The 19,456-nt window shown below is 32.6% G+C and overlaps 1 protein-coding gene across 4 annotated transcripts; it reads right to left on the minus strand.

Annotated features, from left to right (window-relative positions):
- Window positions 1-1,186: 1,186 nt before the first annotated feature.
- LOC101260665 (exonuclease-endonuclease-phosphatase superfamily protein) lies at window positions 1,187-12,442 on the minus strand. 4 transcript variants are annotated; one of them, XM_010327334.3, is made up of 11 exons: window positions 12,079-12,271; window positions 10,981-11,057; window positions 7,014-7,114; window positions 6,882-6,922; window positions 6,216-6,265; window positions 5,657-5,726; window positions 5,232-5,353; window positions 4,605-4,732; window positions 3,465-3,612; window positions 3,218-3,365; window positions 1,187-1,682 (listed from the first exon to the last, which is right to left on the minus strand). In XM_010327334.3, exons 3-11 carry the CDS (start codon window positions 7,093-7,095, stop codon window positions 1,380-1,382), a joined length of 1,092 nt encoding a protein of 363 aa, XP_010325636.1. In that variant the 5' UTR covers window positions 7,096-7,114; window positions 10,981-11,057; window positions 12,079-12,271; the 3' UTR covers window positions 1,187-1,379. The 4 variants fall into 4 exon arrangements, with proteins under 4 accessions (XP_010325636.1, XP_004246039.1, XP_010325635.1 ...); XM_004245991.5 differs by lacking the exon at window positions 10,981-11,057 and having other exon boundaries at window positions 12,199-12,442; XM_010327333.3 differs by lacking the exon at window positions 10,981-11,057 and having other exon boundaries at window positions 12,079-12,270.
- Window positions 12,443-19,456: the final 7,014 nt, after the last annotated feature.

Here is a 19,456-nt window from a genome sequence, read left to right on the forward strand (position 1 = left end):
TACTACTAGTTCCTTCGTTTCAGTTTAAAAAAGAAAGACACATTTCTAAATTTAGCTATACACTTTCCAATCTTTATCTTTGATGAGAAACTTTAATAACTACACAAATATTATGGCATCTTTGAATCTATAAGTTTAAAAAAAGTATTATAACTAGATCACAAATTTTAAAAATCTTTACGTTCTTTCCGTCTATTCAACCTATGTCACATAGATTGGAAGCTTAAGTAGGGAATATCATTCACATAGAAAATCAACATCAAAATGTTGTAACGTTCCCCCAAAAACTTTTGCCAACCATTGAAAATGAAAAGCACAACTCTTGTTCTTGATAAACTTCTCCAACTTTGCATACTGAAAACAACTTGTACTTACTAAACGCCATTCCTTCCTATTTAAACCATCAAGGACACACTTTTGATCATACTCAACCAAAAACACTCCTCAATACTCTTATCACCTCTTGAGATTTTAAGATAAAACCGCGTTGGAAAAATAATTCAAAGTTGTAGGGAACCTGTGAGTCACCTTAATTAAGTAAATGGGGTCTCAAAATATGTATATGAAGCAAAGAAGAGGATCAAAGCAGAAGAAGTCATGTGGAGAGAAAAGTGTTGAGCAAAACAACAGCACCTCATCATCATCATCATTGTGGGTGGTGGTAGCTTATTCATACATTTTGAGAAAAGCTAAAGCATTTTATGAGTGGATTTGCAGTAATGGAAATGACGACGAGGTACCTCTGGCTGATCCTTACTTCTCCGTCCCTGTCCTTCCTCCGACCACTACAAATAAAGCTTAGCTCGATTGAGTATGTAATTTAACATGTTATAACAAGTTGTCGTTCTTTATTGTTACTATGACCTAATAGTGTAATAATTCTTATAAACTCATGTTTACATGTGTTTAAAGTACTCTTTAAGTATTGGCTATGTTTGTTGTGTAAAGTCTGTACCTTGTTTAGATTCTTCTCGAAATTTGGAGATTTATTCATGATTAATGGATTTATAGTTTGATTTAGACATCTAGATGTATGTTAGTTAAATAAAGGGAGTGTTTGGCAATGAATGAGGTCTATCATACTTTCTCATAATACTTTATTATGCATTATTATTAAGAGAAGCCATTTCAATGCAATCAGCTAGTGAATCTGAAAAAAATATATCACTACCAAAACTACTCATAATGATAAAATAAATAAAATGTACTTAATTCACCAAAATTTCATTCTCCAAACACTAGTCAAAATAGTTGATACTGTCCGTTCAAAAACGGCTTAAAAATTACAAAATAATTGCAGGTTCAAATAACTCTTTAACCACCAGACAATAATGATAAGACCAAAAAAAAAGAAGTCCATGATAATGGTAACAACATAGCTACTGAATTATTTCAAATTCAGCACCAATTGGGAGATGATCACTAGGATGATAGTAATTTGGTAGACCACCTTGAATATCCGAAGCTTCGGGCTCAGGAAGTTCGAGGTAGCTGACTGGTTTGATATTCTCAGGAGAAAAAAGTATGTAATCTAGAGTTCCAGTAAATCCAGGAGTGTAGTTTGTGAAGTGTGGTTCTCCTCTGGTACTTGCATAAGCACTGCACAAGGGAATGTGCACATCATCTGAGATTTCGAGCAGAGTTCCCGCTTCTGATGAACCTGACGTAAGGTATTGATATACCTGAAACAATAAGAAACAAAGCCAAGTTACTAAACACACCAATGAAATGTAAAGAGAATAGAGTGAGGAAAACACACGCACGATAAGAAGAAAAAATAATCAAGGGCACCACAGGCTAATTTGTCTTTCCCGGGCCAGGGTTAAGTTATGGGCAAAAAATGTGCTCCAAAAGACACAAGTAGGAAGAAAATACAAGGCGTGTGAGATAATAAAACTGAGTGTGATGATACTTGATTCTGGATAGCAATATGTGACAATTGTATCCCGGCGCCCAAGACGCAATTGAACATGTGATTTTATAAGAAGAGTGAAAATCCATATGTGTTGAAATAATTTCTCAACAATGTGCAGTGTAAGGACAAAGTATCTAATGAGTGACTTCATCAAGTAAAAAAAAGGAACCCTTTTTATGAACAATTTTATCAGAAAAAAGGATGTTTGATGAATAATTCCAAACGAAGTCATAAAGTGTTGAAAAATGGTAAGAACAGATATTCAAGTGCATTATCACTATGAAAAATGTTCAAAACACCAATTGGTTTCATCTATAGCACCAGAAAATTTTGGAACATGGAAACAAATCATAACAACATTTCATCAAGAAAATAGACGTAGAAGGATGTTTGATGAATAATTCCAAACGAAGTCATGAAGTGTTGAAAAATCGTAAGAACAGATATTCAAGTGCATTATCACTATGAAAAATGTTCAAAACACCAATTGGTTTCATCTATAGCACGAAAAAAATTTGGAACATGGAAACAAATCATAACAACATTTCATCAACAAAATAGACGTAGACCTTGAATAATCATCAAAGAAATTAACAAAATGCTGAAACCCAAAAATTGAACCCCCACTCTAGTAAGACCCCAAATATCAGAGAAAACCAAAAATGGGACTCTGCTCGACCACTAAGACAACAACAAAATATAGATTGGTTGTGTACCCCAAGTTGACATAATAATGGACTAATAGTCTGATGTAGACAAGTATGACGACAATGGGTACCGTCTTCTAAAATCTAGGTCAGATTTTCATCTATGAATCAGTATGGAGAGCCAGAAGCTACAAAAATTGCAATATGGAATCTCACATTGGTTGAGAGTGGGTTGGTGTCCCCCTATATGGTCTAGGGATCCTCATTTCATGATCTAGTTTGGAGTTGATTTTGGCCTGAGATCTATTTTTATTAATATGGTATAAGAGGTGATCCATCTCTCCTGTTATGTTTCTTAATGTTGGGCTCCTATGGTATGCTATCAACACTCCAATATGTCCATGCCTGGCATAAGATGGGTGTTGGAGTGTCCCAAATTGTTGATCCATATTAGCTTCAGATATTCTCACTCATGAATTAGCTTTCGAGGACATTTTTTCTTAATTGGAATAACGAATCCTACTAGAAATATGAGGAAATCAAATAAAACAAATGCAACTTAGATAGAGTAAGTTGATGTTGTTCAATAGAGCTTGGCCCGTAGCAAAGCAAAAGGACCAGATGCTTCAAAAGGTAAAACAAGAGATTAGCTGACCTGACTCCCAGGAAGTGAGTTGAAATCACCAGTAACAACCACAGAAGGCGAGCAATCAAATTTGTCTGACACTAGTAACTTGAATTGAGCTAAGCGTGAAAGCAAGTATCTAGCTTGTGCAAGTTTGACATCGGCCAATTCTGGATCCCTGTGGTATCATTCATTCGTATATGTCAACAGTGTATAGAGTTTCCAAATTGAATATCCAGACGTGTTGCAATAACAAAAGAATGGACAACAGACATACCAGTAAATGTGAGTGTTGGCCACAATGATAAAATGAGAAGGATCCTTCAGCCTAAAGGCCGCCATAATACCGACACAGTCACGTTTAAATCTAACACAAGGATCATTTAGGTCTCCATGACCTGCTCGCTTGTTTTTCAAACCGGCATCTGAAATTGGAATGAGAAAGATCACAGTTACCTCATACCATGGTGATAGGATTATGAAGCATAAAGCATCCATTACCACAAAATTTGTGCATTGAGGAGCAAAGATGAATCCATAGCCCATCGTGTCACAACACTTTATTCACCTCCCAAAAATGAGACGTGTAAAAATCTCCCCCTTTTAAGTTTCAAATTCAAGTCATTTAATTTTGAAAGAGCTGATTATTTTTTAATATGAAGTTAACTTCAGTGCCTATTGAAATTGCACTAGTGCATTAGATCCAACATTGGTGCTATCCTTTATCATGGACATCTTCCCTCGCAAAACCCTCAAGTCAAACTTAAATATGATTTCTTTCCTCACATATTTGTCGTTGCTAACAAAACATACCTTAACGTATGATCTAGCACAAGAGTTATTAACTGTTTCAACTGAAATGTCAATCCAGGTTTCTGCTACAATATGAAAAGCCTCCCTTATCACTTTGTAACATTTTAACGATACAGTAGAGCTTGCTATGGAAGTTTCTATTTAGCTGATACAGATTGACTTGCTACATGAAATTAGAGGCTGACAATAACAGGTCCACTTCCAAGCTCCAACAGTATTCAGCTTTCAAGAGTACCAACTTCAATTATAATTGTACAAAAATCTTTGGATCTTACCACGACATGGCAATTTAAATACTATTCCCCTCTTTCATTATGATTATTAAGTCTTAGATATGAAATTCACACATACATCAACTGTTTGAAGGAAATCTGCTATAACTGCAGTACTAAACCTACCCACATTCACCCCCAAAAGAAAAGGGCAAAAAAGGATAGGAAGAAGACGAATTGATTCAAATTATGTTGGAGTTTGGACAGAATTTATTAGCAGTTAACTGTATAAAGACGTGTTTCCCTGACTCTATATCTGATACTTTTAAACCAGACCATGCTCCAATTTTGTAAAGACAAACCCTAGGTGGACAAAAGCAAGAGTATACCACCTTTTGACGCTAACTTTTTATTTCCACCAGCAGGCAAATTCTCCTCTTTATCCTCAGATGAAGTATCGTCTTGATTTGAGGGTACAAGATCATTGTATTCAACCTTTTCTTTAATGAGCAACTCTGCACTATAAATAGCATAAAATTTCAGATAAAATGAGTTAGAAATATATCCATCCAAACCATATTTTATTCTGCCTGAAGAAGTTATAGAAACATATTTATCCAAACCATAAGAACTTCTGATATTAGGACTGAATTCTCTCAGTCCTTAACTATGCAACGATGTAACTTTAGCATGATAGAAGTAACTTAATCTACTGAAGAGGTGGGAGTAAGATGTTATGATGTGAAATAAAATGTAGTTCTGTGCCGTATCACTCATCTCTTGGATCCCTTGAAGTTGCAAGGATACGACGCCTAAGCTTTATTTACGCGAACTTATAACTAATCGTCTTATTTTTTAGCTAGAAAGTGCATGATCATATCATAGTACTCCAAACATAATGCATCTATGAGATGACCAGCAAGTCTCCTCAAATAATACAAATAATTTCATCGCTTAGCTTAGCATTCTTTCACTTATAGATATAGAGGTTAAGGAAAGAAGAGAGAATAGATGGTCACCTATCCGGCTTATAAAAGATCCCGCATCCATCACGCTTCTGCCCATTTCTTTTGACGTAGATACTTGAATAGCCAACACTCTCTATATTTCCTTTGTAGAAGCTATCATATTCATCCAATTCCTGGCACATAACACAATCTTGATTAAAATATAACCTAGAAGAAATTAGAAGTTCCTTTCTTCTTTTTTTTTTAAAGTTCCCCTCCCGGTTTCAGGTATGAACTTTAGGGCCCAACTATTACGGATACGCGTCAGGAAAACCCACTTTCTGGGGTAAAGCATCCCCTGCCAAAGGCAACCTTATTCCCTCCCTCCTCCAGTTAATGATGCCACTTCACCACAACCTTTTGCTGTAGAAGTTGTTATTAGAAGGAAAATGGATGACTGTATATTGCTCAATCTTAAATTATCAAAAAATCCAAACCTGTAAGCAAAGGAAATCGGCCCCAAGGCTCTTGAGAACTGTCAGGATTGCCTGTGAACGAGCTTTCCACCTAACACAACACTTAACAAATGTTGATTCTGAAATTACGAGTAAAAGAAAGAAATTGAAAACTGTCTCAATGAAGGCTCATTCCACATGGCTTCAAGTCACAATGCTTTGGAAATAAATTTTACAATAGATGCTCTTCAAATACTCGAAGAGAAAAGAAGTAAAATTGACTAAAACACGACTATGTATCTTCTATTAACACTAGCTTAGAGAATTACTAAAATCCAATAAAAGTCATATGCTCCTGACTCCAAGTCTTGAAGCATTTCTCCAACAGTCTTGAAGGCAAGGAATATAATACTAATGTAATGCAACATGAAACAATCATATTAGAATTCCATAAAGGCCTTAGGCATTATAAACAAGTTAATTTGGGTCCACTCAAACATGTAATCAAATCGCATTGGACTTTCCAAAGAGAAGAGAAACAATATCCGACAGGCTCTGTATAAGAAATGCAAAAATGAAAACTTGGATATAGATGACGTACTTGAGACAAGGCCTTGGGGAGTGTGAAAACAGATCACCCTTAACATATGCCTACAATAAAAAATCTCAGAACAACGAAATATCAGCAAACAGAATCCATACAGCTCAATAGATTAAATGGCTTGAATCAGTAACAAGAAAAACTAGAACTGACTAACATCTCAGAATACAAGTCTCAAGGTATGAGATAACATCACTTGAATTGTGCACTATAGTCCTAAAAGACAAATCAAAGGACATACCAAGCATGTTAGTAGTACACTTGACTAATTAACAGCAAATGTGTGCATCAATAATGGCTTTCCTATCCAGATATGTATGCTCTACTTAACACGGTGGTTCAACCACAGGCGAGCAGAGGGAGGCCTCGAATTCTTTTTGTTAGGATCAGATTTCTCACTCTCTTCTGACTTTCATTTGTTTGTTTGTCCAAGATGTGACATGTTCACAAAGTTTACAAGAGTACTTTGGCTGATGAATAAATACATTTTTTATTTGATTTTCAAAGTCAAGATAGACAATTTACAGTGTATTAGCCATATAAGGATGCTCAATAGTTTAGGAAAGCAGCACTTAACTTCCTTTACTGAAGTATTACTTGCATATACTTCATAAAAATAATAAAATAAATGAATTGCGTCAAGAAATTTGAACATGGTCGGATTACCTGAGCCAAAATGTTATATGATACCAAACTGAACTTAAAACCTGCAACGATTGATAAAAAGTAAAACATTAACTCCAGCTGTACAACAAAAGCATACAAAAACGAAAAAGAAAAGTTAAATAATCCACTTACCATCTGATTTGCTTACTGAAGTAATTCCACTCTTTTCAGCAGGAACAAATTTTGGTGACAGAGGTGCAGGTGTTGTGCTCATTTTGGCGAAATGAATTGTTCTGTAGATATTGTAAACCAAGAAAAGAAGAAGCAAATGAAGTCTCCAATCAAAAGATAAAAGGAGATAATAGATAAGAAGCCCCTAGTATTGGCTCCATTTACAACTTACACAAACTATGGGTGTTTGTATAAACCCCCTGAACTTCCTTTTTCAGTATCTATTACCACCCTCAAGTACCTGGTGATATAAAGAGAGGTGTGTTGTCGACACCTATGCGATGCACGGAGTAAGGAAAAGGTGAAAAACAGTTTATGGTGGCTTCTATATTTATCAACCAAAAAAATTTTGGTAGGGCGGTGCATTATTCAGGATTGGAGCGGGAAGTCGATTAGTAAGGTAGACAACATAAAGATAGGCAAAAGACCAAAATTCAGGTGGTAAGGATGCTCCCATGAAGAACTGGTTTTATTGGTTTCATGAATATGACGATGCCTACGTTCAGCTATGGCAACACGTTGTCCTGCGTAGGAGGTGAAATTAAGGATTCAAATCCATGTTTATCTCAAGATAGGGCTGAAGACCGATGATCTCACCCCCTCCGACGGTACAAAGTGAAGAAATTTTCAACTAAAGGATGAAACTTTAGATTATTGACACAACCTCACTTTCATTTGTAAGTGTATACAACCAAGTATATTTGGTGTATTGGTCAATAGAGTACGTGAGTGCTTCCCGACACAAGTAAAAACAAAGAATTAAATAGATGTGAGGTTATATTGACAAAACTTAATTACAAAAATGAGATTTTTTTCATTGATGGAGCACAAAATGTGTCAAAAAGCTTAGAAGTAGTTTTAGATGCCTAATTAGAGTTGAATAAGTATGAGCAATAGGAATAGTTTTACTGTCACCCATGGAGATTTCTTCAGTTATTGCATACTTTACAAGGTTGTGGGGTACAATAGCGACATGGTTAGGTGAGCAATAGGAATGGCAATGCTCACCAGGCATGCTATGGGAGTTAGCACCCGAAAAGAGAATTCAGTTGGGCCAAGTGATGTGGGGTCCGAAATGAAGAGTGTCATCAAGATTTTGAAAATGAGGCTCATATAGTGAATAACAAAGTAGGGGGGTCCCGCCCTAACTACCATGGATCCAATCAAGGTCATGGAATTTTAGTATTTGGATTACTGTTGGTATCGATCTTAACCCAAGCCTCAAGGCAAGGTTCAAGAAATCAAGGACCAAGGAGCCCAGAACAAAGGTTACAATCATCGAAGCCTATACACCTATGCTCCTCCAAGAGGTAGCCCATTGTCCACTAGTGACTCCACAAGACACTTTCAAGAGTGTTGAGTCTACTGACACAAATGTGAAAAGGTTAAAATGGCTTATAAAACATTGGGTGGTCAACTCCCACTCAACTTCGATTAACCAATTTCAGTCTTAACTTAGCCAAATATCTTCTTCGCTCAATCAAAGAAAAGGGTCCCCTTCCTAGTGATACAGTGAAATAGAATGATAATGGAAATGGTGCCCATTGTATGGTCATTACTATACTAAGCGGAAGGGTGCTAGGCGATGAGGTGGTGGAAGTTGACAAAATTATAGTTAATGAAACAAATGTGGTGGAAAGTAACGTGGATCTTGTTGACACCTAATTTTGTTACTCCTTTCTTCTAAATCATTTCATTGAGCTTCTAAATTACTGATAAGTCAAATATTCGATGATCACTACTATTTTTTATTATTACTATTGTTACTGTTGTTATATATTATATGATATTTTTACTATTTGTTAATTATTGTTGTTGTTATCATTTTCACTCTTCTTAAAATTATATGTATTATTGTTATTATAAGTTTCATACCTATTAAATTAATTATAAATATTATACATTTTATATAGTTATTGTCAATGGTTAAGATATATTGCACTAATTATTAAATTAGAAGCTCAAAAAAATCAATTTAAAGAAGAAAAATACCATCAAACAAACTAGTCCAAATCTTGCACCCAATCAAGGGGGTGTTTGGATTAGCTTATTTTTATGTTTGGTTTTTACGCACTTCTTTAGTTTTGGAGGTATTTGAAAAAGTTAAGAAGTGTTTTAAAACATTCATCTCTAGGCCAAAAAAGTTTTGAAATAAATCAAAAGTAGGGTATCCTACTTATGACTTTTAGCTATAGATTTATAAATTGCTTAAACTTATCCAAGCGGGCACTAAATTACTTAACCTAATAAGTTGCAGCCCAATTGCGCCAAAATAAAAAGTTCATGGTTGGCCACAAATAACCCAACAATGTACATTCTAGATTTTTCCTAGCAGACAAATTCCCATATCAACACCCTTCGGGTTGGCCCAGTGGTTTGAGTTCGAGACTTCATGTTTGAGGTCTCAAGTTCAAAACCCTTGCCCTTCTGGGTCCTGGTGTGGATTGCGTCTCCTATATGATTTGCGAGCATTGCATAGGAGCTGGGATTTTATCCTTTGCGCACCCAAAGGGTAGCGACTGCGGGTTTCCCTTGTCATAAAAAAAGTCCCACAACAACCTTCACTAAAATTTCTGAGCAAACAAAACACTTTGATCTAAAAGAAAGTAAATAAGTGACAGAGGAGTCAGCTTTTACCTCCCACAGGGCAGTAACTGGGGCTTCATTGAGGTCTCGAATTCTACACTCATTTTTCAAATAAAGTTGAGCAAAACGGGGAGGAGAACAGAAAATACTTTGAGGGATGATATGTAGATGTAAGAGAATGGTTTCCTTAGGAGTGTCAAAACCTAGCCTTTGATGGAAAAATAAGGTTGTATTTATAGGAAAGAATCTAGGGTTCGCGTTTCATTGGGGTTGGGCTATATAGAGGATTTGGGCCGTTATTCAAGCTAATTTTGGACATATTTTAAGATAGAAAATGGGCTACTCTTGAATTGGTTTTTCCCTTTAGGCTTCTAATTTAATAATTAGCAACATTTATGTATTGAAATCAAAAATAGATAATTCTATAAAAAGTTTAGTAGATAAGAAACTTATAATAAAGTAACGACAATCAATTTTAAAAGAAGATGATAATAAAGTAATAGTAGTAATGTTAATGATTAAAAATGGGGGTTGCTCTGGAGATTTGGATGGTAGGAAAAATCTAGAATGTGGATTGTTGGGTTATTTGTGGCAAGCCATGAGCTTTTTATTTTGGAATCGGCTCCTACTTATTGGGTTGAGTGATTAATTGGGTGCAAGATTTGGACTAGTTTGGTTGATGGTCTTTTCCTTCTTTAAATTGATTTTTTTAGCTACTAATTTGATAATTAGTGCAAATTATCTTAATCATTGTCAATAAATAACTATATAAAAGTTAAAATATTTATAATTAATTTAATAGGTATAAAACTTGATATAAATAATAATGGTAATGTTGATAACAACAATAATAAATAGAATTTTAAGAAGAGTGAAACTGATAACAAAGAATAATAATAATTGTTAACTAGTAGTTACAATAGTATCCAATATATAACAACGATAACAATATTAATAACCGAAAATAGTAGTGAAATAACAAATATTTGACTTAATAATAATTTAGAAGTTCAATGAAATGAATTAGAAGAAAGGAAGGACAAAATTGAGTGTCAACAAATCGCAAGAGAAAAAAGGTTTGTATTGAGAAGCTTATTGATGTTGATGAAGCTACCAGAGGTGTAGAGACTGCCCCCATTCAAAATGAAGGACTTGTCAAAGGCAAAAGCAAAGTAGAAGCCATATTTCCATTGCCATTACCAAAGTTTCCTCTCCTGTTCCCCTAAAGGCTCTTGAAGAAGGTGGAGAATAAAAATTTGGCAAGTTCATCACAATGTTGAAACAATTGTCATGAAGGACTTAACTACAAAGAAATAGAATGTGCTTTGAGACTGAATGTTACCCATCGTTGTAGCTCCAATGTCATTAACTTGTTGGTCCAAAAGGAGGAAGACTCGAGAGCATTCACCATTCCATGCACTATTAGGGGTCGTTTGGAAGAGTGTATAAGAATAATGTTAAATAGAGTGTCTTAGTAATGCTTGCATTAGTAATGCATGTATTAGTTATGCTTTCATTAATTATACATAGATTATTTTAATGCATTGTCTGTTTGATGCAATAAAAGCAATATGTATTGCATTAAAAAAATTATTTACAAAGATACCTTCCACTTTTATGGTGGAAAGAATGTAAAAAATGGTTTTGAGCTATAATTGGGTATTTTATCATTTTAATACCTGCATTAAAACAATTGCATTGCTAATACCTAGAAATCTATGGTATTAGCAATGCACACCTAAATACAATAGAGTGTAGTTATACATAAATTGCAAAAAGAATACCAAACAAGGTACAAGGCTAATACATGCATTATTTTTCCTAAAACACTCTACCAAAAGACCCCTTAGAGTCTACCAATTTACCAAAGTTTTATGTGATCTTGGTGCTAACATCAACTTGATGCCTCTTGCTATAGTCAAGAAATCGGGTTTGGGTACTCCTAGTCCTACAACAAGGTTGTTGATGGCAGACCATACGGTGAAGAGGCCGGTTGGAATTTTATATGATGTGCTTCTGAAGGTGGATCGTATTTTCCTTTTTATCTCCAGAGTACATCTCTAATCTTTATACAAAGAACTATGTCACTTAACAAGTCAATTAACATCCAAACTTTATTTCCCGTTTAAGAAAGTAGGAATTGTTCAACTCTTACAGTGGATTCATGTTCATCAATTTACCAAGGCAAAGCTTTTAGCCACAGAATCAATAAGTATATCGATTAATTCCCTTCTTTTCATGGAGGGCAGAAATTCAACATCAGAACAAAGGGTTATCCTTCAAATATATATTTTCCAGCTAATGTCAATGTGGCAATTCATCAAACAGGTGGTGACACTATAATTTATTCAATCACTTGAGCTATAATTATATTCAATTACAATGGACCTTCATACATGTAAGAACAAGCAAAAGAGATACAACAACAACAACAACATACCCCGTGAAATGCCACTAAGTGAGGTCTGGGGAGAATAGTACGTCATGGAAGCAGAGAGAGAGGCCATTTCCGAAAGACCGTCGAGGAAACAAGCAATAAAGCGGTGACATATATACATACCTGTGGGGTGTAGAAGCTAAAGGAAAACGAGGAAGCAAAAAGAATGAGCTTTTCAACATTGCTTCGGTAGATTTTTAGGAGCCGTTAATGGTTTCTTAAGTTTCAGCCTTTAGGTTTCAACGAAGCCCAAAAGAAGATCCATGCTTCATTCACAGCCCAAATCCAGTTTTTGGCTAAAGAATTTTGGCTTGGGCTTTTTCGATGGCCCAATAAATATGAATAAGTAGCTATTGTACACTTTGCTTATCTAGTTTACCATAGGCGATGTATACACTATATATACATTTGATTGTACATTTTATGTAGTATTAAAAAAATGGAAAAATGACAAAAATCCCACCTTTAAGTTCTATTACTACCATTATCTCCTGTTTGTTTACAAATCTCCAAAATTCCTCATTTTCGCACATCAGATTAATGTATAAGTGCATTAGATTAATGTATCTCGCGAATCAAATTAATGTATTCCTACATCAGATTAGTGTATCATGTATAAAATGTACATAATTTTAGTGTATCATGTATAAAATGTAGTGTATCTTACTTAAACATTAATATATCTCGCGCATCAGACTAATGTATCAGCGCTTATATTATTGTATCAATGTGAGAGATTTCTGTATTATAAACTTATAAGGACAAATGGTAATTTTGCCTTAACAGTATGTGATTTCTATCTTTTTCTCTAAAAATTTATACACTATCTATGCACTTATACATATTTTTGTGAACTAGATGACTGAAAGATATTAGGTGATAATTTTTTCTTTGTCTTTTTCTTTTTTCTTTTCTTTTGGATGAGAGCCAAACAAATATACAAATCTAGTTATAAGTATCTCTTTCTTTGATTAGAGATCTCTTATTAAAGTCCTACAAAGATTTCCGATAAGTTTGAATTAGTTTGACGAGTGTGCAAACATTGAATAACAAATGTTTTATATTCATAATTTATAGAGTTTAAATCTTTAACCCGAAGAGAAAAAACAAAACGTAATCAAACTACTTGAATCCTATGTAGAAATGGATGACAAGCAGCTATGTGATCCACAAAATGAGCACAAGAGCGAGTCGCATCATCAAATGAACATCACTTTAACACGGTATCTCAATCTTATCAAGTTTGTCGAATAATCAAGTTCTATATATAATAAGAAAAAAATTATGATATCTTTATCTTGGAATACTACTTTAATTCAATTTATAAAATTGCAATTATGTATGAAAGTGATTACAGAAAAGGAATGCTCCAGCTTTTAAAAACTATATCCTTGGGATTTGTCCTCTTTATAAAAATAATAGCATACTTAATATAATGCTATAAAAAAAGTTAAAAAGTGTAGATATATGTAAATTTTATTTCGAAAATAAAAAGAGGTTTATTTAAAAAAAAATAGATCTTTGTCTCAATGAAATACTGATAAAAGCAATAAAAAAAAAGGAAATAATATTAAAAATGAAAAAATCATGGCAAAATACTATAGCTATTAAGCATGACAAAGCATCTTGCACATTAACTATAATAGAAAAATACAATAATCAAAATACAAAAAGTGACAAATAATAATAGAAATTAAATCAATAAACATGAAACTACAAGAGAAACTACGGTTACGGGTATTAAAGAATAGTCAAGACCACACTCTACTTCTTGTTAACCTACTACCACAATTTGTGTTCTTCCCCTATTCAAGGTCATATCTTCATTAGTAAGTTGAAATTGTGTCATATCCTATTTAATCACATTTTTCCAATTTTTCTTGGACCTACATCTACTTCTCTTGAAACCATCTATGGTCAACCTCTCACACTAAGTCATTCGTGCATCTCTTTTTTTGGATAGCCAAGGTATCTAGCGTTACTTCCATTTCATCTTCACGTGTTATATTACTGAACTTGCATTCCAAATATTATTATTTTTATCCTACTCAAATTGAACTTCAAGATATGTCTACAAAGCCATCGATCGCAAGACACGTCACCCAAAACTATATCATCCGATATGAATCAAGACACCTTTCTTGGAATTTGTCGAGTCAATGCATCCATAACATCAATCATTATGTCATCTATACGTCAGCCCAAAGGAAACAAAAAGTTAAATCAATAAGCTAAATTAATAGATAATGAACAAAAATTGAATAAAGATATTCTCGAGAAATATAAGTCTATCTAAAGTACTAATACTTTATCTATACATGATAATATCGCCAACATGTTGATCAAATCCTTTTTCAACTTATGTTATCAAAAAAATCAAGTAATTTATTTAATAAAGATGGCTTGAAAGTGAAACCATTGTAGTCCCATTATGTACAATATGAACCAAACAATTTGATTGACTCATCAATGAAGTTGCGTAACCTATGCAATTGATATAGAAACCAATCTCACCAGAACAATGGACAATGACATTATTGGCATTTAGCTCTAGCTAACTAGAGGGGTAAAATTCAACCATGAAATTAATAAGTGGTGTTGTGACCACTTAACTACTTATGGTCCACTTATACAAGGGTCCAGCCTACTTTATTTTCTTGATTGCTATTAGGTATTATTAGCATTTTCCATCCAATTTTCTATGACTCAAGCTAGATTAACACTATTGTAAATCATTATTTTAGTTTATCTTTTGGTAGTAAGGATAGAAGAAATTAAAACCAATATTATTACAAATTGTCAGTGTATTTTGTTGAGTCCCACTGTGGTTGATATAGGGTATTTAATCTCATTAGTAACTTGAGACTTACGTGATCAAATCTATCGAAAACAATACTTTTACAATAAGGTGTATGTATAGACCACCCATGTGATATACATTATATTTGTTATTAGGCTTTCATTAGAATTCTTCTCAGTTTTTTATTTTCTTTGTCGTAGGAAATTAAAGATTAATTACTATTTGTGGTTGGAATTGACCAAGTAATGTTTATGTTAGGTTATTAGCATTTTAATATTAATATTTAATCTATTAAATTGCTTTATTTTGGAGTTATAAGAATGGATGCTTCTACATCATCCATTAGCATTGGTTATCCATCAATGTATTTCATTCTTAATTCCTCCATTACTCCCTTTGTAACCTATGTAACATATGTAACTCCCTTTGTAACATATGTAACTCCCATTGTAACTTATGTAACCTATGTAACTCCCATTGTAACCTATGTAACTCCTAAGGCCATTATCTTCACTATTTACTACCTCCATTATCTTCCTATTCATTGCTAGGAAGACTTCTTGTAGTATAAATAGTGGTAGTCTTCATTTGGTTTTAGAGACACACAAAACACAAGAGAAAACAAAGAGTGAAAGAGTTAGTCTAAAAGAGAGTTCTTATTAGTTGAAGGAAGGTGTTCTTTTTTTGTGGAGCTTTGGACTCAACTCTTGTCCAGAGTTGTTGAGTTATACTTTGTGAAGGTTGTTGTATCCTGGATGGGACAAGTCAAAGAGGACTACTGTTGGACCGGTGAAAACATTTGCTGCAGTGGGCTTGAATCTCCTTAAAGAGAGCGAGATATCCGCGCCTCAGCCTGAAGAAATTACTTTCTTCATTTTATTTTCAATTGTAATCTTGCAATTTTATTATCTTGTAAGTTTTTTCACTAACAGTTTATATTGTGCTACCTTGATAATTTGTATTGGTTTGGTTTTTAAAAAAATTACTGAACAAATTGAGTTTGTATAGAACTTGTTGAAGAAGACATAGTTTGTCTATTGGATTTAACTTCTACGTTGAATAAAATTGTTGGGATTGGCACTAGAAGATTGTATCATATTCAAATTTGGAGTTGATATTATGAAGCAAAAACGTATCAGTAACAAGCTGTAGTTACTATCAGTAAATATTTTACTGACAAAATTTAACTATTTATCAAGATATGTGCTCATAATTATTTGGCCACAAATTCTCGAAGGATCCATCAGGATTTGACAAGGCATGTTTTCCATCAATTTCAGATTATTTAGATTTGTGGCTAAAATTTCGACAATTTGACTAGAAATTTGAGGAATTATTTTGACAAGGCAAGTTTTGTCCATAAATTTGAAATCCCAATGATTCATCAGAATTTTGTTACGTATGTAAATCTGCATGCGAGTTTGTGGAGCTATTAAGCCAATCGCCGTTGTGATTGACAATATATATTTTTTCCTTTTATTTATTTATTTTACTTTTTTTAGTCCATTTCAAAAATATATATTTCTTACGTGTTTTTGAAAAAAATTTAAATATAATTTTTTAAGTGATATACTTAATACTAAAAAATTAAAAGATATTTTGATACATAAATCATAAGATTCAAAAAATTTCTTTAATTCTTAAACTTTGTTAAAATCAGATGAACAAATTGAAAGAATAAAGTAATACTCATAGAAATTGTGACAATTTATAGAATTTAATAGAAGGATAAAGCTAGTAATTAACTATTTTCTCTCTAGGCCATTTTACTTGTAGTCATTAATTAAAGAATTTAAAATATGAAAAATAAATACATAAAAAATTTAAAAGAAATTCAAGATTTAATATCTATTCATTTTTAAAATAAATAAATCACTATAATAAGGTAATTTTCTACCCAATAAAGTCTGAATGAACCTCCCTGTGCATCTAGTCAGTTCTTTTATGTCATATACTATACAAAATCCTTCTTTTTTAATGAATTGAACTAATATATACTCCTTTTTTATATAAATATAAGTACAAATACAAATATAGGAACTGGGACTTGTCTAGTACCCATGAAGAGAATCTAAGGCATAATCTTAGCACAGACATTATAGTATGATATTTTATTAATGAAAAAAAGGTCACTACATTACAAGAAACCATATTCACAAGGACATGACATTTTTCTCACTATTGTCATGTCATGCACATGAAACTCTAATATTGTGAAAATTAACCAATGAAAAACAAAGCACCACTAAAAGAAAAGTTGATGTAATTGTCTCCATGCTTTTGGGTTCATTTAGGCTATAGTATTTAGATTGACATGATGACTTTGACTTCTTTAGAAGCCTCAAAAAATTAATATATAAATATATTTTTTAATTTAATTTAACTGATATTTATGTTCTTTAATTTTAGTTATATATAAATAGATATTTAAATTTATATAAAATTAAATAAGTAGATATATATGTTCCACGTGACATAATACACCTAGGACGTCACAGAGAATATAAAATTGCCACCTATACGCTACCTAGAATGAATATCTATTTCTTCAATTTTATACAAATTTAAATATCTACTTAAGCACATCAAAAATTTGAGAATGATTGTGCCAAATTAAAACATGGATTTATAAATTATCATTGATTAATTTGTGCAACTATAGAGAATTGTCTCCAAAAGAATATTTATATTAGTACTAAAGCAAAAGTCAAAACCATGTACATTTGTAGCCCAAAATGGGTTGATAATAGTTCAATTTTTTTTTTTTTTTTTTATGTGACTGAGAATTGTAAATGCTTTGTAAGAAAGGGAAGAAAAGGTTAATAGTAAAACTGAAAAGAAAGATGCATTTAAGCTACTAGAAATAGAAATTACAATATAAATTGTATTGATGAATATAAGTTATTCTATAAATAAATATTATTCATATAGTCGAATACAGTTAGTGTATATAAAAAGGATACAAACTAATTGACACTCTTTTTCTTGGTAGAATTATTAGACTTATATTACTATTTACTTTATTTAGGTAATTGATATTCTTTCCATCCGGTATTGTTTGTCATAATTCCTATTTTTAGAGTCAAGCTATAAAAATTTTAACTAACATTTTAAGATGAAATTTTTCATCATATTAATATGCAAAAAAATTTAATTTATAGTACTTTTCATATAGTTTTAAAATATCTATTTTTTTTTTGTTTAAAATATCAAATTAATGTGATCCAATTTACCTTTAAAAGTTAGTCAAATTAACTTTCAATAAACGCAACATGACAAACAATTCCTAAGAGAGGGAGTACTAGAGAGCCACAAAATTTGTCAACGTTATATAAGATAGCTTCAGTGCTATCTATCCTATTTTTCTTTTTTTTTTTTATTACTGTATTCGAAAAATCTATAGAGAATCATATTTAGTTGAACCCCAGTCCTAATATAGGGGCATGGATGGCAGTGGGGCGGTGGGGGGTGGGGGTGGGGGTGGAGCGAGGAAGCGACTTTTGTTAGTGAAGCGAGGCCTCACACATCAAACCATATCTTTATCTTACTGAACCGAGTGAGGTATAGACAGATCTACATAATTTTTAATTCTTTCGCGTTACCCGGCATAATAATTTTTTTCTTTTTCAAACCACCCATCCTTCCCCGTATAGACCCGCCCCGCTTCTCATAGCCTTAAATTCATCCCGTCCTGCATCCGTCCGTCCCATTGTCATCCCTATATAAGGGTGAATCTAGCAACACAAGTTGCATCTATAATAGTTTCAACTACATTTTATATTCTTATATAAAAAATTCACCAAGTATATAAAAATATTTAATTATAAATTCACTTATTTACTGTTGTAACAGAAGTTTATGAACTTTAAATTTTGAATTCATTTCTGACCTAGTTTGTTATATTTTTTCTTAAATACAAAAAATACGATGTAATCACGAAATAAATGATTTAAGATTGTGAATGCTAATCTGTTTGTCTCTTAATTTTTTTCTCTTCGAGGACTATTAATAGTGTATTATCTAATGTAAGATAATTTGGATCTCCTTGCAATATATTTGATCACAATTAAAAGCATCAAACAGACTTTCAGAAAAAATATTTAACGTCTTAATCTCTTTATAAATAGCTCAAAAAATTATATGAACACATATTACCCTTTGTAATAGGCGTAATGCTATGGCTTTTGGTAAAATAGCCTTTACTTAAAAACTCTAATAGAGATTAAACTCGTCGGTAGAATCTAACAAATTTTTTATCTCTACCTACCATACGCACATATGAAAATATATATAGTGCATGATTTTTTTAATCTAAGGAATTGACATTTTGTCCTGGTAGCTGTCACTAGTACAAATTAAATTGATGCATCAACTAATTTAAATCCCTACAAGCACATGGACTTATAATTCTAAGATTGTTCCCCTATTGGCTTGATTAAGTAGAAACTTAACTTCTATAAAATTAAACAAATAGACATATATGTTTGAAATGGCATAATATATCTCGAATATTACGTATATCATGTCACATAGAATGAATATATTTATTTATCTATTTTTTTATAATTTAAATATCTACTT

The sequence above is a fragment of the Solanum lycopersicum genome, chromosome 8, assembly GCF_036512215.1.
Source record: "Solanum lycopersicum chromosome 8, SLM_r2.1".
Classification (NCBI taxonomy): Eukaryota; Viridiplantae; Streptophyta; class Magnoliopsida; order Solanales; family Solanaceae; genus Solanum; species Solanum lycopersicum.